Source organism: Chinchilla lanigera, unplaced genomic scaffold (assembly GCF_000276665.1).
Source record: "Chinchilla lanigera isolate Chin_1 unplaced genomic scaffold, ChiLan1.0 scaffold00002, whole genome shotgun sequence".
Classification (NCBI taxonomy): domain Eukaryota; kingdom Metazoa; phylum Chordata; class Mammalia; order Rodentia; family Chinchillidae; genus Chinchilla; species Chinchilla lanigera.
Genome location: NW_004955403.1, coordinates 58,730,919 through 58,752,570, shown reverse-complemented (window position 1 = coordinate 58,752,570; position 21,652 = coordinate 58,730,919). Strand labels below are relative to the sequence as shown.

Genomic DNA, 21,652 nt, shown 5'->3' with positions numbered 1-21,652 from the left:
GGAACCGAACTCACGACCTTGCGCTTGCCAGGCAGGCGCTTTTGCCGCTGAGCTAAATCCCCAGCCCCCCCTTCATCTTTTCAAGCTGAAACTGTCCGCATTAACACTATCTCCATGCCCTTTCCTCAGCCTCTGCTGTGCTCAATTCTACTTCTGTCTGTGACTTGACTACTCTGAGTCCCTCATACAAGTGAAATAGGATACTCTGCCCGCCCCCCTTTTTTTGGTACTGAGAATCAAATTCAGGGCCTCACGCTTGCCAGGCAGGTGCTGTGCCCCTGAACTATATCCCAGCCCTATTCTGCCCTTTTTGGACAGGCTTATTTGACTTAGCATAGTGTCCTCAGGGATCAGCCATGTTGTAACATGTGTCTATACTTTTCTTATTTTTTAAGGCTAAATAGGGCTCTAGCATGGATTTATCATTTTGTCTGTCCATTTTTACAAATTGACTGAGCGTTCATTTGCTCAATTTTGATAGACAAAGTGGTAGCAGCCCTGAGCTTTGAAAGCCAGCCGCTATCAACTCTTAAGTCAGCAGCCCTCTACCACTATTGTGGCAGCTGGAGCCAGCAGATACTAGCAGCCCTCAGGACTCTTCTGGTGACCGAAGGTGGTAACTTTCAGAAACTCTTTGGCTTTCCGCCATTCTCTGCTGCTGGCTGCCCTCAATGTTACAAGCTCTGACTGCTGGCCACTTTTAGCACCACCAAAGGCCTTTGGTGTTGCCAGCTGTTAGTCTCCCAGCTCAGCTCTGAAACAGAAATCATGAGTAGGCAGAAAATGCTATCTGGAAGAGGCTTTATTAGGACTTATGCTGCGCCTCAGGGGTATACCGCATGGTCTGACCCAGTAAGGGAACAGGAAGGATATTCATGTAGAAGAAAAGGGTAGGCTCATGTGAACTCAGTGGTAGACCGTCTGTTTAGTCATAAGGGCGAGGGCGGGGGGCTCTTTGTGGACCCTATTGAGGATGGCTGCAGAAAGGATTGTGCAGGAACCCTGATTGTAGCTTGCATCAACCAAAGCATATGTCTCCTGGAGTGGCTTTGGGGTATCTGATGTTTCTGTGGTTAGCTGTGAGGCACTTGGGGCAATTGCAGAGGAAAGAGAGTAAAAAATACTCCTTGGGGAACATGAGACCCTTTTCTCTGTCATATGGATCATGTGGATTGCTTAGGGTCCTAACTGTTCTGAATGGTGTTGCTATGAATGTAGGAGTGCAGATGTCTCTTGGAGATCCTGCTTTTGGTTCTTTTGGCTAAATCTAGCAGCAAACTCATGTGGTAATTCTGTGTTTAATCTTGAGTAACTTCTGCGTTTTCCAGAGTAACTGCGCCATTTCTACCAACTGCACAACTGTGGTGATTTCTTGATATCTCACCATTGCTCTGTCATTCTTTGAATAGTAGCCCTCCTACTGGGTTTAAGTGGTATCATTGTGATTTTGATCTGCATTTCCCTAAGAACTGATGATCTTGTGTGTGAACTAGTGATTTTACATGCTTGTTGGCCATTTGATTTTCTTCTGTGGAGAAATACCTATTGATGAAATTGTTGGGGTTTTGTTGTTGAAGATTCCATTGTTTTTTTAAGCCAGAGTAGGTGATGTATATCTTGTTCATGCAACCAAAGGCCATAAAAAGAGGAAGTGTTACTGTGAAATGTAGGTAATTGATTGTTTACATGCATGCAGAATGGAAAGATTTATGCAACAATAAATATTCTGTATTAATGTGTTAAATCTTAATTTTGAAAGCATTACATTTTTTCCCAACTTTTTCATTTTTGATTACTTGACTTTTTATGGCTTTTTCCCTTCCTGTTCAAAATGCTTTATAAAAATAGCAACCAAGTTAATAGCTTCTCTGGAGTGGCTATTTTCCTTGATTATCACCTGTGAGACTCCCTCAGGGCCTAATCTCAAATCCTTTGAGCCCTTTTGTCCCCATCAGTTCAGGCATTGTCCAGCAGTACCAGGGAGATGGGTGCACCAATGCCACTGGTGTGGAAGTGGCGGCCAGCAGGCAAGGGCCAGATTCATAGAGGACATGGTCACTGCAGGCAGCCCTGCCTAGGGTCAGCCTGGAACAAGTCTGATTCCTCCCTGTGGGAGCATCTGAAGGTGGCCTCACACTCATGGCAGGACGTATGAGGGCATCCACCTGGCTTACCTTCTGCCTATTGCTACGGAAAATCAGGGTTCACAGGGGTCCCCACTAGAGGTAAGCCTGGCTGGCTATGTCTGCTGCTTCCTGTTTGCGTCTGTGACACCGTTTCTGGAAAACAATGTATTTCTGCTTTTATTTTGATAATGTTTGTGATTTCAGCTATTAAACGCTCAGATTTAAAGTCTCCATTCTGTAATCGAATCAGTGATAAACTAGTATAAGATTAAGTGTAAGATTCAAGGATCACTCACATTCTCATGAGTTGCTGTTATTTAGTGCCAGCCACAGAGCATGGTTGTGTGTGTTCAAATGCATTTCTGCTTGTCTTGATGATTTACAGCCATTGCCCATGCTTTTAAGTCTGTTTTGACAATGATAAGTAGATGCATGGGGCAAACTCTGCTGTTTTTATTAGAAGTGAATACTGTTGAGTGAAAAGGGGCTTGTACACAATTTTCTTGTCAAAGAATGATGATGAGGAAGTGAGCAATTTTAGTTCCTTGGTTTTGAGCATCATTCCCACGTGCCCCCAACAGGCAGCTTTTTCTGTAGCACTTCTTTCCTCCCTTTCAGACTGAAAACAGACTCAGTGCTCACTGTATCAAAAAATAAAAACTTTATTCATCTTTACTTTTGAGGCTGTGGATTGCTGTTCATGGTATTAATTACTGCAGGAAAGAAACTTTTAATGAAAAGATGTTCAAATTGTTTAGTTATTGACTTATGATTTCATTATCTTATACAAAAAAGAAATACTAGAAAACCTTAAATATATTTAAGTAGTAAAAAATTATGTTTGCTTCATCATGTTCTTGACAACAGTTTGGGTGATGCCTCACTTAAATTTTTTTAAATACAGGATAAATAGGAAACCCAAATGATTATTGACACTGGGGCCAAGTTGTTAGTTTTAGATACTGTATTTTTCTTTTTTTTTTTTTTTTGGTTTTTGGTTTTTCTCCGGTACCGGGAACCGAACTCACGACCTTGCGCTTGCCAGGCAGGCGCTTTTGCCGCTGAGCTAAATCCCCAGCCCCTAGATACTGTATTTTTCACAAGCCTCTTCCCAGAGCTTTTATACTTTTTTTAATGGCCTTCGTGTTTTAGTAAAGCATTTTGATACCTGATGGTGCCTTGGCTGAGCATGGAAACGCTGGAAGATTCTAAAACATATTTAGCTATTTCTAGTATCACATTCTCAAAAGAACCAAGATACAGCTCAGGTTTCTCAAAATGGAAATATGTATCACACGTTATCCTTGTAATTTCAAGCTCATAATTTGTCTCTGAAAACAGTTAACTAGTACTTTCAGAATTAAACATGATATCTGTTTTGGTCTCCTGAATTATAAGCCAAATATTTATTACATTCTCTTACAAAAGATAAGATGAAGATCTCTTTGAAAAAATATTTTAATAAAACATATCTTTATTTCAGTATCTTGAGTAGTGAAGATGAAGAAATATTCAATAATGAAGAGTGCGAGTATGCATCCAAAAAAAGGAAAAAAGACCATTTCAGAAATGACACAAATGCCCAAAGTAAGATAATTTTTACTCATAATTTTTAAAATGTTGGAATGATGAATTGTTTTTTTGTTTTGTTTTGGTACCAGGAATTGAACTCAGGACCTTGCACTTGCCAGGCAGGCACTGTGCCGTTGAGCTATATCCCTGGCCCATGAATTGTTTTTGTAGTGCTATTTTATGAAATAAAAGGTGATCCAGATACATAAATAAGCGCTGTGTCCAGTGTTACCACTGATTTAGTGATCGGATTTTTGCATTTCTGCCACTTGAGTTGTTAAGATGTGCACAAACAGAAGATGGCAGAACCCAAAACACAGCCTCCACAGCTCAGTAACCAAAGGGCAGTTGTGAACCTGATTCATTCTGGAGTAGCCAGGCCACCTGAGAAGGCACCTAGGTGCAGTGTCAGTGAGGCTCAGGGCACGAACTGAGGATGAGAGGAGCTGGGATTTGGGACATTGAGTGCTAAGGGTGTGGGGATGGCAGGGCAGTAACTTTCCTGCAAGACCAACATAGTGATGTCACTAACACCTGTCAAGGTAAAAGAAGTCAGGGTCGAGTAGAAAAGCTTTAGGATGAGAATTATGTGAAAGTATGGATCTGTGGAGTATTAGAGAAGGTGAAACGAAAATAGGGCTTTATTAGGTTATATAAGGTTATATACATAATTTAATGATTTATATGATCATTTGTCTTTTGATATGACCACAGTCATTAATAATTCTAATTTCTTCTGCATTGTAAGACATGGTAACTATCTTCAGTCATTTTCCATGTGAAGGGTTCTCAGTATATCATAACTGATACTGGGAAACAAAGCATTTCTCTTTACATTTATCCAAGTAAAAGCATCTTTTACCGATCCAGTAAATCAGATAATTTTGTTACCATGTCCAGTTACTGAAATTTTTAAAATCTTTCTTTTCAAATGCTTTGTCAGATTTTAATTTTTATTCTAGGTTTTTATCGTGAAAAGTGGATCTATGTCCATAAAGAAAGCACAAAAGAGGTAAGTGTTCTTTATGAATAACAGCATATCCTATATTGTTTCTGTTGAGAGTGAAATATGTTAAATAATCTCTTGTAGTGTTAAATCTGTGATTCACATTCTGACAATGAGTATACATGAGAATCTTTTGAAGTGTGGTTCACAGTTGTATGTGTGTGTATGTGTACCTTTGTGTGAACGTGTGGTGTGTGATGTGTACATATGTGTGACATGTGAAAGGATACATGTGTATATTGATGTATGCGGTATGTATATATGTGGTATGTATATGTATGTGCTATATATGTGTATATTGATGTATGTGGTATATATATGTGGTATGTGATATGTGGTATGTATATGTATGTGCTATATATATATGTATGTGCTATATGTAGGTGTATGTGCATGTAGTATGATGCACTATCAGAGTAAGTTGCTGTGGCTTGGGGAATGTGCCTGACTCTCATGTTTATGCTCATCTTACATTTATGTTTACTCCATATGGAAAGTGCCTTCGTGAAACTGTTGTCAAGGTTGGGTCTACAGAGCAGTGTGAACTCTTTTACACCTTATACTGCCAAGTTGGCTAAAGTTTTCTGTGAACTCCTAAACCAGTGATGGTGAATCTTTTAGTGCTCAAACCGCAACCCAAAACCCAGCTGTTTATCACAAATCACCAGCACCGCCCCTGTATGCACCATTATCCAATGCTCAGCTGCTGGGGTGACTTGGCTTGTGTGCTAAGAGAGAGCTCTGGTGCCCATTGTGGCACACATACCATGAGTTCACTACCACTGCCTTAAACAAACCAGTTAGCTCTACTCTCTGTTTTCCTGTTTCTTTACCTTCTATCGAGGAAGCCTAGTTCTTTTTGCAGCCTTTAAAACTCTGTATTTGCTTCATTTCACAGCACCTGTGGGAAATAATGCAGAGAGCAATTGTTTATTATATTTTAAGTTAGGGTAAGTTAAATGTTCCAGAATAATGGATGTCCTAAACTAGCCCAAGTTCCTAGAAACATAAAGATTTGATTCTGAGAAAGAAAAGTTACTCAGCCTATTTGGTGATGATGTTGTTAAATGGATACAACATAACCCCAATCCCTAGCATATACTCTGAGATACCACTTGAAAAGTGACAGATCCAGCCTGGTTTGTTATCAGATTGGAGTTGGCATAGTCATAAAATTTGTTGTGGACTTCAGTGATGTTCTGTGGATCCTTGGAAAAGCGATCTGACAGGCTTAGAAAGGACCCAGGCTAGTGCTGGGAGCTGTCACATAGCTCCCTCCTTGCACCTGATGCAGGCCCATGCAGCTGTGAAGTCAGGTACACTTATGGTCTGCTCTGTGAACCAGGTTTGGTTCCTATTGTGAGATGGTAGCCACTTTGAAGAGGTTTCTGTTCCATCATTTCAAAGCCTGTTCCTTTAGAAAACAAGAATTAAGGCTGTCAGCTAGCATGGATTTTAGGTTATACTCTGCACCTGGTTATCCTTTGCTTCCTTACAAGCCATTGTGCACGTAGAGGATGCTTGGTGCACATAAGTGTCAATGTTTTACGTGAGTGTGTGCTTTGTGCATACATTGGACCCTTACTGGGATGGGCACAGCCAGGTGTGTCTCCATATTTTCCCCACAACTGAGACCAGCACACATGTTGTTGCAAATTCAGCAATCCATCTGCCATCTTGTGGTTTATTACTGTCCTCTGGTATATCAGCCCCTCAACACCGTATTGGAGATGTGTTTATAGACTATGAATGTTTCAAATACAAAGATGGACTTGCAGACAAATTTCTGAACCTCAGGTACAAATCTACACAAACTGATACAGAATAAAGTATGTGCCATTATAGACTTCCAAGGTGGAATAGCACTGTTTACAGGACTAGAAGAAAGTTATTTACATTTCCTGTTTGTTCTTGGGCTTGGGGTCTCATGACCAGTTTTTGGCCTTTGAGCACTCAGCCTTCATACTCCTAGGCTAGGAACAACCCATTGTCAGATCTAGCCACACAGCCTCAGCCTTTCTGCCCAATTGCTGTTTTCTAGAGATACCCACCTAGGCTAGCTCACACCCTGGTCAGTACAGTCCTTTTTGCTCTAGTGGTATAGCAGCATCCTTAGCCTAGTTGTGTCCACCCTACCTTGTCCCCAGCAAAAGAAACCAGCAAGGCATATTATAAATGCTTCTCTTTGTCATTATATAGGCAGTGCTGCAGAGAATGCCAATTAATGTAATGCATGGTGTCTGAATTGTTCATAAATGGCTTAAAGTTAGAATTGCTGTGATTTCACTCTATTCTCATCTAAATCTTAAAATGAAAACAAATGTCCTTTGCGAAAACTTTAAAAACTGTTCCCATAGCCTACTTATCATTAACTGCCACATTATTTTGGCTGGGTACCTAAATTTAACTCCTCTCTGCTACTTTCCAGAGGCATGGTTATTGTACCTTGGGAGAAGCCTTTAATCGGCTAGACTTTTCAAGTGCAATTCAGGATATCCGAAGGTTCACTTATGTGGTCAAAGTAAGTATTTTGTTTCAAAAACTAGTTTGATGGCTCTTTGAATAACTGTGTTTTGAAGGGTACAGAAATGAAATGTTCAGGGTGCTTTGGGTAGCTGCAGAAAGGTCTGCCTATTTGTTATGTGGGAAGAAAAAAGGAACAAGCGCAGTAGAAAATAAGGGTTTGGGTTTCCTCACATCAGTTTAACAGTTTAGGGGCCTCTATTAGGGCAGCCCTCCGTAGCTGCCAAGCCTGCCTAGGCTTTGAGGGAGCTAACAGTGCTGTGGTGTCTCTCCTTGGACCTACCTCAGACCCACCCGGCCTCGGACCTACTGGGCCTCAGGAAGATCCCAGCTTTGTCTGTGACTTCACATGCATTTTCCACTTCATGATTTCTACAGAGAATGACCTTCATTTTACAGAAGAAGAGCTAATAGAAAAAAAAAAAGGAATTTTATACAACACACAACTCCACAAAACCCTTGTACTAGTAATGTATCTTTAAGTAAAATTTTTATTTTGGGCTGTATTTAGAAGGAAAGGATCTGAGCCATATGGTGCATTCACAGTTTGCCTTTGTTTGTCTAGAGATTAACTACTATGTGGTTTGTTCATCTTCACTGTGTTGTAGATAAAGTTCAAGTCATGCTTTACCATCCTGTTAATTTTACATTTTTAATGGTGCTGTGGGACACTGAAAAGATTTTTTTCTTAATGGCTTTTGGGCATTGAAGTTTTGCTGGAAGGATGAAGTCTTGATGCCTGATCGGCTGTGGCCGCTGCTGGCTTTGCCGTTTGCTGTGGCTCATTCTCCCCAGCCAAGGACATGGTATCTGCAGCTCTGCATGCAGCTGCATTGGGCGGATTGCCATTTTTCTCTTGAGTTCTTGTGGATAGGGTGAGAGTGACTCCTCAGGTATCTCTATCTTGGATGGTAGAACTGAGATTTGACTTCGCTCGTTCAAAATGTTCAGAATTAAGTGGCAAGAAGTACAGGCCAGCAGAAAGATGTTTCTCCAACAGCTCTCAGTTTCTCTTGAGTGGCATTTCTTGAGATTTCTGTTGTTAAGCCCAGGGTAGAGGCCTATCTGGCAAGGAGCCACTAGGAGGCCCTAGTAGAAAGAAGACACTGCCCGCACGTGCCATGCTAGAGACTGGGATACATCTTTTCTACTCTGTGGCCCTGGGGAAGGTCTGAATGGACAGTATTTGGTGTAGGGCACTCTGTAGACCAGCGCCAGGGTTTATCAACTTCAGCCACTAAGTCATGTCAGGGCTTTTGTTTTGTCTGCATACTATACATTTTTATTATTTACTGAGTAGCTTTTCTTTAAGTCAACTTTGAAAACAGAAATACCCATCTTAGCTTCATGCTAAACTGTAATACCTCTAATTTAAATATGCTGTTTCCTAAAGTAGGCATATCTTAGGAACACAAGATAGCAGAATTACAAAGTCTGTATATCTTAATTTCACTTGTTTGGGAAATTAGCTTGAAGACATCCTCTGTCCTTCAGGTGGATCAGTGAGGGGGCATGTCCAGGGTCAGGCACCTCAGGTTTGTAGTTTTGGTTTGGCATCTAATCCTTTCTCACCACGCTTATGTTTTTTGTTGTTGTTGTTTTTTGTTTTTTGGTTTGTTTTGGTGTCACTGTAGATGTAGTTGGTCACTCTTTAGACTTTTATGTTCCTGGGAATCACCCTAGTCCTGGTCCCTTTAGCCCCAAATGCTCCTTCCTATTTTCCAAGTGCCTCAAAGATTTTTTCATTAATGCATATCCATTAATGAGGCTGGAGAGCTTAGAATAACATGCTGGGTGAGAACATATAGTTATGTGCAAGTTTTTAAAGACATTTCAGGTCTCCCCTGAGGACTGCCTGGTAGCCACAGCTCTGCCCCCCCCCCCCCCGCCCCCATTGTGGTGAGAACAATGGAGTTGGATGTTGTGTGGAAAGCCATGCAGGGCAGTGCTTCCACAGACACACTGGGGTCTGAATTCCTCTCCTTTTCTTATTCACCCACCAGAGACCTCAGGCAAGTGACTGTACCTCCTCACCTTGGTACGGGGTTTTAGGTTCCCTCAAGGACTGTGGCGAATTTAGTCAGTAGAGCCTGGGGGACAGACTGCACTCTGACGATATAGGCAAACCTTTGCCTACAACTGAGGGGCAGAAGAGGAAGACAGAGACCAAAATAGACTGTACTGACACCAGGTGAGGCTTTTGCTCTGACCTCATGTATTTGTAATGCCATAAACTTACCTGGTAGAAATAAAGGGACCTCCTCGATGCATCATATGACATGTTCAAATAGTGACTCATCAAGTTAAAGGAAACCACTGAAAAGGATGTGTTTACAATTTCTGACAGTATTGCTAAGCCTTTGCTTTGTTGGATCTGTCTTAAGGGACACAGTTGAACCTGATGTATTGCCATATCATATGAACTGGCTAGCAGGACACTAAATAATAAAATTTTGCCAGGAACTGGTACTTTGTCTTTTCAAGAAAAGGTATTACTTAAAATAGAGATAGTTATTTCTACTATTTTATAAAAGGATTCTTCACATAAAGTATCCTCTGATTTCCACTTAGCCTAATTTCTTTTATACAGAAAAAATACATAAGCACTTTTTCAAAATCATCTTTGTGAGTGTTGATTCCAGAATTGGCTGTAGGCTATTTAACTCCAGATGTTTCCTATAACTTTTCTTCCTAAGAAAATGCTGGATAAAAGTGTATTAGCAAAACACATTATGGCTCCTAAGAACAAGATTTGTTAAAGAGGAAGGATCGAAAAATCAGTTTTGAACCTGTGGTGGATTGACAACTGGTAGTCAACTTGTAACACTCAGCTGAACTTAATAAGCTTGGTGTTGGGTGTGGGAGGCCCACCTGAGGATTGTTGCCAGCAGCATAAGAGGCTGAACTAGAGAAGAAGAAGGCTGCTAGGAGCTGGTAGAAGCGGTTGGGAGCCTGTTGGAAGTGGAGAGAAGCTGTAAGGAGCTTTTGGTTTTCTTGGAGGAGCTTGTCATGCTGGCTTTCCTGATGAAGAAGCTCTTAGAGATGATGCCTTCATTGGAAATGCCTATCCCCTGGCTTGAGAGTTTTTCTTTAACCGAATTGAATCTGACTTTGGAGCTCTGGTGTGTGTAAGAAAAATTGAACCTAATTGATGGCTATGGTGGATAGGTTGTGCCTTAAAAGCTTGTTCCCCAGGTGAATATCCAAATCATATTTGAGATTTGGGCTACTATTAGTACATTCAACAAGTGGAAGGTGCCATCTGTATTTTTCTGTAACTCAGCATTTTTATCCTATCAAAAGATAATTTGTAGAATATACCTAAATGCAGAAACTAAGAATACTTTCATTAAAATTAAAGGTTACATGAGAGTTCAAGTTTAGGTAAAATGTAGTTCTTTCTGCCTGTGCTAGAAGTCTGCAGGGAAGATGAGAGTCAGAAGAGGTATTAAGCCAAGAAAGGCTCCTCAGAAACCCTCTGCTTGAGCAGCATGTGGGTGGTTTCTTGCCCACTGGCTTTCTTGGGAGAAATGGAGGAGGCTGGGCAGAAGCCCCAGGCCTTGGGGACCTGAAGGAGGCTACCGAAGTATTCCTAGGAAATCTAGAGACCACATAAGGGTAAGGAGGACCACCACAGTTCTGCTGCAGCCTGCTTTCACACAGCATGGGTTACATGCTTTTGTATGAAAGGCAGTAAAACGGGGGTACTTCAGAATCAGGTGATCACACCTGACACCATGGAAGGCTGTTCAGAGCTCTTCATTTTGCTCTACACACAGGGACTAGAGGCAGCCACGAGTGCCTAGTACAGACTCTGAGGCCACACCTGCTGTGGGCTGCTTCTCCACTTTGGCTCTTGGGTTTACACTTGTGTCCTCCTTCTCTGCACCTCCATTTTCTGATCCACATTGGAACTCCACCGTTGGAGTTGAAGGACAGCAGGAAGCCTTTCAAATAGTATCTTTGTAATTAGGGATCAGTGGAGATCTACCAAATATATCTAACTGGATCCAGAGTACAGATGGAGTGTAGGTGCTTCCCTGTGCCAGCAAGCGACACTACATGCTCTTGTGTGAGACTGCCTTCCCTTGTGCACCTTGCCTATCCATGGGACCAGATGTTGATAGGACTGACTGTGATGGTGAGAAAGCCCATGGTCTCCACATACCTGAGTCCTTCCAGCCCACTTGGCTTTATTAGCAACAGAGTCTGTCACCTCAACAACATGAATCCTTGTCTCTATTATTGGTTATAAACTGAGGCAGAAACAATGGTAAAAACAAGGAAGAAAATGAATAATAATCTGCAAATTTGAAGAGATGAGGGCTGAGGATGTAGCTCAGTGGTAGAGCACTTGCCTAGCGTGCAGTGTTAGGTTTGGTCTTGGTTTGGTCCCTAGCACTATACACGTATACACATACACACAGACCCTTGGTTTGGTCCCTAGCAATGTACACATACACACACACAAGGAACTGAACTAAAATTTTAGTGATCGGCTTGTCAGTTTTGTTTTATAGCCAGTGCCCTGAACTATGTGTTTCTTTGGTTACTTTAGTAGAGCGTACTTTTTATATAAACAGAAGTTACAAATTTTTTTTTTCAGATTATCATGGGAGTGTCATATTGGTAATGTTATTTGTGGCTGAATATGTGATTTTTAGCATTTTCTTTTCTACTTCTGGAAATCAACAGAAGCTGGAAGGAGATTGGAAGAGAGGGATAAAAAAAACCCTATTTTCAGAATTAGGCAAGTGAAATTTATAGGCTGTGAGATATGTAAGACCTCCCACCAGCAGCTAGCACTGGCTAGTCAGACAGAAGGGAACAAGAGTACTTGGTGACAGAGTCACAGTCTTTACCTGTGGTGGGTACGTGGGTGGGTGCTGGACTCCAGCTTCTAGTAAGAGCACAAAGTCCAGCAGAATGGCTGGCAGCAAAGGGCTTCTTCGACCCAGTTGTGGTGAGTGAGGTGGGCTGTGGAGTCACCTGTAGGACTGATTGTCCATGTGACGTGAAACAGTGCAGGAGAAAACTGGGGACAGGGAGGCCTGAACTCCTCTTAAACCCCTCCTGCAAAATAGAGGCTTAGGGAATTCCACTTCACCCAAAAGTAAGTATAAAGGAGGAAGCAACTTTGAAAAGCATGAATATTTTCTGAAGAAAATATGGAAAGAACAGTGAAGCCAATTAGTCAAACAGAACACCAGAAAAATATGTCCATGGAGCAGGATGGAAATCAGGACCCTATTTCATTATGAAGGAAAAGCAACAGGACCCTAGTATAGCAGTCGGTGAAAGCAGGCTCCAGGACAGACAAATAGATGTCAGTAAACCAGCAGATGACAGGGGACCTGGGCACCAGCAGACACAGGACAGAGGCTGCTGGGGGGCCTAGAAGGGAAAGACAGAGGGGGGGAGGTTAGGGTGACAGGGACAGAAGACACATGAGAACTAATAGGAGGGCTGAGCATCATGGTGAGGGGACCTGAGTGAGATGAGCACATCCATACTCGAGTCTTCAGGGAGCAGCATGGTACTGGAACTGGACAGGCTTCCTTCAGGTTTGAAAGGCTGTGCTGTGTGACCCAGATCAGTCTTGAGCAGGCCATATTCCCACAGAGTTACTTAGAAACCAGCAGACACAGGACAGAGGCCGCTGAGGGGCCTAGAAGGGCAGGTGGGATTAGGGAAAGACAGAGGGGTGGTGGTTAGGGTGACAGGGACAGAAGACACATGAGAAATAATAGGGCTGGGCATTAGGGTGAGAGGTTTGGCAGAGTGCTTAGAAATTTCTACATATGAAATCATGTCATCTGTAAACAATGACAGTTTGACTTCTTTCAGTCCAATGTGAATGCCTTTTATTCATTTATTTTTTCTTGCCTGATTGCTCTGGCTTGCCTTTGATGGAAGACTGTATTTCTGATTGAGTGTGTCTCTTCAGGTTTTCTGTTTCCTTAGTTTCAGTCTTGGTCGTTGTATAGGTGCAGGGATTTTTCCCTGGGTGGTCCAGTTGGAGGAGAGTTGCTTATTTCTAATGATCCATCTGTGTGCTCAAGTTATATTGCTTCCTTTTTCAGCCCATTCCTTGGCAGTCATGAGCATTTTTGAGGATGTTAGCTTCAGCCAATCAAGAGATGGCTGGGGAAACAGTGGGCGTGGACACCAGTGCTAGCCAGTGCTTCAGCTGTCCACCAAGATGAGAGCACATAACAGGACAAGGGTGCCAGGGAAGGATGGGTCCTGGCCGTGAGGCCACAGCAATACCACCAGGGAGGGAGACAGAAGAGGTGGCTAGAAGGTTCCCACTTGTTGCCTGTGATTGCCAAGGGAGTGATGTTCACAAAAGTCAAGCTGTGGAGTGGAGGAGAGAAGGAAGGGGCAGTTTACCATGAGGGGAGCAGTAAACCGACGTACCTCATTGAGATGCCCTGTCTGAGGCTCAGGAAGGTGAGACAGCCACACAGGGTTGTTACAACAGTATCTCCAGGACAAAACAGTACAAACTCTCCTAGGTTTTAAAAGAACTGCAGAGAGAGAATGAGGACTTCTTTTTAAGTTACAAAATCAAGTAATACAGTGAAGACTGAACCTGTGTTGTATCAATGTATGTGAAAGATTTCCAGACTAGAGCAGCACCCAAGCCCAACTCCCAAGTTGTGTGTGGGGAGTGTCCAGAGTACGGAGATTCACAGAGGTAGAGATAAAAGGATAGGGAAGGCATGCTGGTCAGGTATAAGTAGTAGTGCCATGAGATGGAAGGAAAAACACAGCTCATTTGCATTGTCAAAAGGCAGTGAACAAGCAGTGGACATAGCAGAGACCCAGGACTGCAAGAGGCGAGGCAGGGATCAATGTGGGTACCCTCATTTCCTCATGAGGAGACCCATCATGTATAGGTTCAGTCACCATGTTCTGTTGCTGGTCCTGAGGGTCCTGTTAGGCATTTGCAAACCCTGGCCACAGGACATTTGAACAGGTTGGGTTGGGATTTACTTTGGCTTTTTTTGGAGGGGCGGGGGTTCTCCAGGTAGAAGAGCCTTATAACCTTTGCAAGTGAGTCTGGGCATACAGTGATGCTGGAATATTTGAATTAGTTTCATAGTTAACTAATTGCTTAGCTACCTGGTTCCAGAATTGACAGCTGTGGTTCACTTGCGCGGAGTGCTGCTATGCACAGAGGTTTAGCACCATCTCTCAGGCTTGTAGCAGGGACCTTGTGCAGGGCTGGAAAGCTGGAGATGTTGGTCCCATACAAACTTAGCTGGGTGCCCGCAGCTGGGTGCAGGTAGATGCAGCAGCCTGTACTTGTGGCATGTCACCATAGTATATGTTTCCATATTAAATGAATTTCTACAGAGCTTAGTTTTCTTTTCTCTCTTTCCTTTAAGCTGTTGCAGCTAATTGCAAAATCCCAGTTAACTTCATTGAGTGGTGTGGCACAGAAGAATTACTTCAACATTTTGGATAAAATCGTTCAAAAGGGTAAGATGATCATTGGCATTTTTAATAATCCAAATCTTCATTAGAAATTTGGTGCAAAGAAAAGGAATTTTTCCTTCATTTTTCCATAGTAGATAATGGAGCCAAAAATAATAATGCAAATACTGTGAGTGCATCAGACAGGACGGCAGCTCATTCCTTCAGCTGCTAAAGCTTGGTGTGCCTGCTAGTTCCTTTTTAAAAGTTGCCTTTGCGTACACATGGATATATTATGACTGGAACGATCGTGAATTCCAGACCTTTTTTGTGGTGAACAAGTCGCTGTTCATGGAGCTGCCTGGTTCCATAATGGGCAGGACTGGCTCACTGGTTTAGGCGTGAGACACACCAGTATTTTAGGAAAACGTAATGGTTTTGCCTTGGTTAGTAGCTATAAGTAAGAGAACTGTACATTTTATGCCATTAGCTTATGTGCACATACGGGACTTTGTAACTATGCGTAGGCCATTTCAAAATATTTTCTGTGATAAATACAAAAGAAAGTAGATGCTGAGAATTGTAGACCCAACTGAAAATTTACCATCAGATGAAATGTTAAAGTTTTTAAAAATGTTAGTATACCTGTGGTACCTCAAAAATGATGCCACTTTGGATTGTAGTGAGATTAAGTCCTTGTGGTTTTTTTGTAGTAAAGTATATGTAACATAACATTTACCATTTTAAGTGTACAATTCAGCAGCATCTCATGCATTGCATTGTACATCTATCATCACCTTCCACTTCCAGAATATCTTCATTGCCTGCAGCTGAAACTGCACCATGGAGCAGTAATCCACAGTTAATCCTATCCTTATACCTGGAACCCACCATTTTATGTTCTGTCTCTGTGATTTTGACTAATCTAGTGACTGGCTTATTTCTGGCACAAGATCTCTTCAGAGTTCATCCATGTGTAGTGTGTGTCAGAACTTCCTTCCTATTTCTTTATTTTTAAATTTTTATTTATTGATTTCTTTTTATTTTTTGAGACAGGATTTCTCTGTGTAGTTCAGGCTGGTCTTGAACTCACTATATGGCCTTGAACTTATGAGACCAGTGATCTTCTGGTCTCAGCTTCCCAAGTGCTAGAAGTACAAGCATGCCACATCACACCTAGCTTCCTTCCTTTTTAAAGTTGAGCAATATTCCATTTCGTGGATGGACTACATATTGTTTTCTAGTTCATCTGTAGTGGACACTTGGTTTGAGACGCTAGATCCTTTTCTAAGTGGTGGTTCACTGTGCCAACGCACAGCTTTTTGTTCTTTCTAGTTCTTGATGACCACCAGAACCCTCGCCTGATCAAAGATCTGCTGCAAGACCTGAGCTCTACCCTGTGTGTGCTCATCAGAGGGGTGGGGAAGTCAGTGCTGGTGGGGAACATCAATATTTGGATTTGCCGCTTAGAGACTGTTCTCGGTTGGCAGCAACAGCTACAGAATCTTCAGATGACTAAGGTAAAAATTTCTTTTTATAAATATATTCTTAATTTTAATTAGCACAGTAGTTTTATATATTCATGGGGCACGGTGTGACTTCTTTTTTCTGGTCTTTTTGAGACAGGGTTCCACTATACAGTTCAGGCTGGCCTTGGACTCACTTTGTAGCCCAGGGTAGCCTCAAACTCACAGCAATACTCCTGCCTTAGCCTCTGAGTGCTGGGATTACAGGTGTGTACCACCACGCCCAGCCTCAGTGTAACATTTTAGTACATATGTGCAGTGTGTAATGATCATGTCAGAGTCATTGGCATCTCTGTCCCCTCAGACATACAATAGCCATTTCTTTGCTTTGGGAAGATTCAGATCCTCTCTGCTATATGTTTTGAAGTATTCAATTAATTGCTGTCAACCATAATTACTCTACTCTGCTGTAGACTATTAAAAATTATTCTTCCTGTCCAAATATACACCCATAGTTTCAAAATAACCATCTATTAACTATTAACCATCTACTATTATTAACCATCCTCTCTCCATCCTTCCTCCCCATCCAACCTTTCTAGGCTCTGGGACCCATTAGTCTATTCTATACCTTTTTGAGCTCAGCTTTTTAGCTTCCACATATAAATGAAAACATAGGGTGTCTTTCTGTGTGCAGTTTTATTTGCCATATCCTCCAGTTCCATCCATGTGATGTCAGTGACAGGATTTCATTTTTTTTGTGACTGAATACTATTCCATTGTACATAATACCACTTTTTCTTTACTGATTCATCCACCAGTGAGCATCTAGGTGGACTGTTACATCTTGGCTTTTTGTTAATAGTGCTGTAGTAAACCTGCAATTACAAATACATCTTCTGCATGCTTATTTCAGTTCCTTCAGATATATATCCGATAGTGGAACTGCTGGATGGCTATTTCTAGTTTTGTGTGTTTTTGTTTTTGTGTTTTTTTGTTTTTGTTTTTCTCCGGTACTGGGAATCAAACTCACGACCTTGCACTTGCCAGGCAGGCGCTGTGCCGCTGAGCTAAATCCCCAGCCCCTGGATGGCTGTTTCTGAAGGTTTTGTTTTGTTTTGTTTTGTTCTGCTGGGTTGTGTTGTTTGGTGTTTTTAAGGTACCACCAAACTTTTCCATATACTTGTACTAAATTACATTCCCACTGTATATGAGAGCTCCCCTTTCCCTGTATCTTCACCAGCATTTGTTATTTTTTGTCTTTTTTAATAATAGCCATTTTACCTGGGTTGAGCTATCTCATTGTAGTTTTTTTTACCCCTGATAATTACTGAGGTTGAGGGTTTTTGTTTTTGTTACTGTGTTTTTTTGTTTTTGTTTTTGTATACTTATTGTTTTGTATACTTTTTGTTTTGTATACTTATTGTTATTGAGAAGTGTCTCTTCAGTTATTTTAGCTAATTTTTAAATTGGATTATTTGAGGTTTCTTTACTGTGAATTGAGTTCTTTATATATTGTGAAAATTCCTTGTCAGATGAATAGTTTGAAAATGTTTTCTACCATTCTGTAGCTGTAGACTTCACAGAGGTGACTGTTGATTGTTGCCTTTGTTCTGCAGAAGCTTTGAAGATTGATATAATCTGTTTTATCAATTTTGGCTTTTGTTGCCATCCGAAAAAACCTTATCTTGTACCGGTTTCTTGAAGTGTTTCCCCTGTTTTCTTATAGTAGTTTCATATTTCAGGTATTTAGGTCTGATTCATTTTGAGTTGACTTTTGTATATGATGAGAGGTAAGGATCTAATTTTAGTCTTATGCATATGGATACCCACTTTTTCTAGCACCACGATTGAAGAATCTTCTGTTTATCTAACGTGTTTTTGCTGCTTTTGTCGAGAATCAGTTGGTTGTAAATATGTGGATTTACTTCTAGGGTCTCTATTTTCTCCCACTGGCCTGTGTGCCCGTTTTTATGGCATTAGCACCCTGTTTGATTACCGTCACTCCCCACTATCCGATATTGGGACACCTCCAGCTTTGTACTTTCGTTCAGGGTCACTCTGGCTATGCAGGGACTTTTGTGATTCCATGCACATTTCAGGAGTGCTTTTTTTTTTCTCTTTTTGCAAAGAATGTCATTGGTATTTTGGGAGGAATTGCATTAAGTCTGTAGATCATTTCGGATGGTATGGACTTTTTTGATAATGGTGATTCTTCTAATCCATGAACATGAGAATTCTTTCCCCTTTTTTTCTTTCTTTTTTTATGCCTTTTTCAATTTTTTTTTTCACCAGTGTTCTATAATTTTCATTATACAAAACATTTATCTCCTTGGTTAAATGTATTTCTATGTATTTTATAAATTATTTATTTAAGCTGTTATGAATGGAAATACATTCTTGATTTTTTTTTTGATCTAAAATTATTATACCCTTTTTAATATTACAAACGACATTATCTCTGACAAAGATATGTGAAGCTTTTGAAACCTTTTTTTTTTACCCTTTCACAAGTATTAATTAAATTGTTTTAAAATGAAAAAGAGCAAAAGACCCCTCAGTAGCTACAGTTGTTACTGAAAGAGTGGGAATGGTGATTGTTAACCCCATGGGTAATCACATGTTAAACTAACTTACCTTTAAACAAAATTAAGTGTTTGAGGCTAAAATAACATGTAAATTAAAGCTAAATTGTATTGCCAGTAACTCTCACTTTACTTAGTTGCTTCTCCAGAATTAGTTGTCCTTTTTTTTTTTTCTTTTTCTCTTCTTGCTTGCTAGGGGTTTGCTCTGTGTGTGTGTGTGTGTGTGTGTGTGTGTGTGTGTTTCTTTAGAAATAGTGAATAAGTTAAAAAGTAGGTACACAGCATATCAATTGTATGTAATGCTAGTACCAAGAAAAATGTGTATATCACTGAACAGTCTTTGTCTTACGTCCCCTTGTAACTATGCGAAAAAGAATAAGCTTAGGTATATCCTCATAGTATGAGTTACAGCATGTCTCGTATACACCTGATTCTCCAAATTATTCTTCTCATTGGGCCTATGATTTCCTTTCTCTTTGCCCCCAACAAGCCATACGAAAGGAGTCCATTGCAGGGACACTGAAATAGCTAAATTTTGGTCATTTATTTGCCAACTAAATATGGGACTTAAAAAGAGTAGTGATTCCTTAATTTACTGACTTGGGAAACAGCCAGTGTTCAGGGCTCCCCTTCCCCATGGACACAAAGAAAATCACTGTTCAGGGCACCCCTTCCCCACGAACGTGGGAGATGACCAGTTCGCTGCATGGGTGCTTGCCACACCACAGTGGGTGGGCAGATCCAGCCTAGGGGGCACACTGTCTGCATCTCCATGTTGCAAAGCATGTTTGCCAGCTCAGCTGTTCCATTTCTGTGTGAACAAAGCTACCATCTTTCCTTCAGCACGTGAACAGTGGCCTCACCCTCAGCGACCTGCCCTTGCACATGCTGAACAACATCCTGTACCGCTTCTCAGATGGGTGGGACATCGTCACTCTGGGCCAGGTAACGCCCACCTTGTATGTGCTCAGTGAGGATAGACAGCTGTGGAAGAAGCTGTGTCAGTACCACTTTGCTGAGCAGCAGGTAAGCGTGTTAGGCCACCTGGGCCCACTGGGCAATCAGAAGGCGTTGAGATTGCTATGGGCTCTCTTCTATCAGTGCAAGGTTTATTTTCCATATTCAAAGAGAACATGCTTCTGAAAATAGCCAAGAACCAAACAGCACAGCCTGAGCCATGTTCTCTATTCTGCCTGTTGGTGACAAGCTCCCCAGATTTCCCTGCATCAGCCTGTCATCAAGCTGTATGTCCTGGAGAAGTCCTATAGTTCCAGGAGCCTTGGTTCCCTGTCCTCCCTCTTGAGTAGACTTCACTATTCTTTGTCCATAGTGAATCTCTGCTCTGCTTGTGCTGACTCTTGCCCAGCGCACATGCAAGGTGCCAGATGTGGATCTGTGTAAGGTGTGACAAGTGCCATGGGGACACAGGATGGAACTGTGCACTCTCATGGGGCAGGGTAGCTCTCATCAGAGACGGTCTCATGGTGAAAGGTATCCTGAGCTAGAGGGGCACCAGGCAGCCACTGAGCCTCTAGGTATCCTTGTTCAGTACTCTCAGTGTAGCCAGTGTAGCAAGTGGAGTGTACCACAACTGTTCTTGCTTAAACAGACTGGTGTACAGAGGACCCTTTACAGGATATCTTGGAAAGGGAGGATGGTAAACAGGGAAGACCTCCATGGGCTAGGGCAGGAGGATGCAGAGGGGACTTGGAAGAATCCCAAGAAGACACCTGGCAGAACCTCGAACAGGTGCAGGAACGACCCCAGGACAGTAGGTCTCAGAACCACTAGGAGGGCCCACTGGGAAGAAGAGTGTGTTCCCCTATCTGAACAGGAAGGTGGAATTCTAAGTCAGCATTGGAAAAGGGAGAGCAGATGCTTGAAGGGAGGTACACCTGTGGTGGGCCTGTGCATCACACAGTCACCCTAAGACTGCCTGCCCCTGGACACAGATGCTTGTAGGGAGAGAAGTGAGGGCTCCAGTCATGTCTCACTTAGTCTTGCCATGAACAGAGGTGCTGGCCAGAGCAACAGATAAGCATTTAGCCCTTCAAATCTCAAGCCCCTTGAAGGACTCTTTCATAAGGTTCATGTCCCATAAGAAGTTAGGTTGTTTGGCAGTTAACACCTAAGGTGTTAGCTCGTCTTGTTGGTACTACACCTTTTCTTGACTGAGTTAGGAAAATACAGCATCCAAAAGATAAGTATCTATTCTTCAGAGCCTGGTAACTAATAGCAGGATCCTGAAAAAAGACAAACATTAGAATCTCACTCCATGAAAATGGCAAGCTTGGCAAGCACCCTTGTGAAAATCAAATGGTAGAAGGAAGGAGCTCGGGACCGTGTTCTAAAATGGTGCTGGAAGGGCCTGCTGACCAGTCAGGCTCAACTCAGGCACTGTGGATGTGCGGGGCTCGAGTGCGGAAAGATCACAGGCAGCTTTCTAGGAGAAGAGCATCAGAAGGATGGGCACAAAATCAGTGTGAAGGAGCTGAGAATGCAAAGCTGATTTTGTCCCCAGGAGCCGATGTGTCAGCAACATCTGGGAGACAAAGAGATTGATGGAGCCAGGTCTGTAATGTCTTCCCTTCACTTTTTAGGCTGTCTTCCTCAGATTTGATTAGGAATCAGATTTTCTCATAGACTCCATCCTAATTTCCAAGTCTTCAAAATCCATGACCACCCCCTCCTATAGGACATTCTGCAAGTGATAGTTCTTGGGTATGAAAAGCAGAACATGCTCACTGCCGCAGTAGATGAGACGCAAACAGCCTGTCAGAGCCCAGCCACCCACCCGCTGCAGACCTTCATGAGACTCAGCAGCCAGATGGCTGGACACTGTTCATTAACTCTGTTAGGGTACCATCCTCTGACAGCCGTCACTGTAGCTGATTTCGGGACATGGCCATCACTTGAGAAGGAACTTCATTCTGGGGCTGTCACCCCACCAGC

General features: G+C 42.1%; 1 protein-coding gene across 3 annotated transcripts in view; it reads left to right on the top strand.

Moving 5' to 3' along the window:
* Positions 1–21,652, top strand: part of Fbxo25 (F-box protein 25) — a 43,432-nt gene that overhangs the window by 15,067 nt on the left and 6,713 nt on the right. For 2 of the 3 annotated variants that reach the window (XM_005373865.2, XM_005373864.2), the window contains exons 3-8: positions 3,610–3,713; positions 4,661–4,710; positions 7,133–7,225; positions 14,622–14,715; positions 15,985–16,169; positions 19,544–19,726. In XM_005373865.2, coding sequence (XP_005373922.1) covers positions 3,610–3,713; positions 4,661–4,710; positions 7,133–7,225; positions 14,622–14,715; positions 15,985–16,169; positions 19,544–19,726 — 709 coding nt within the window. Of the gene's footprint in view, positions 1–3,609; positions 3,714–4,660; positions 4,711–7,132; positions 7,226–14,621; positions 14,716–15,984; positions 16,170–19,543; positions 19,727–21,652 lie in introns of those variants that run through there. The other variant, XM_013515055.1, reaches the window with a different exon arrangement.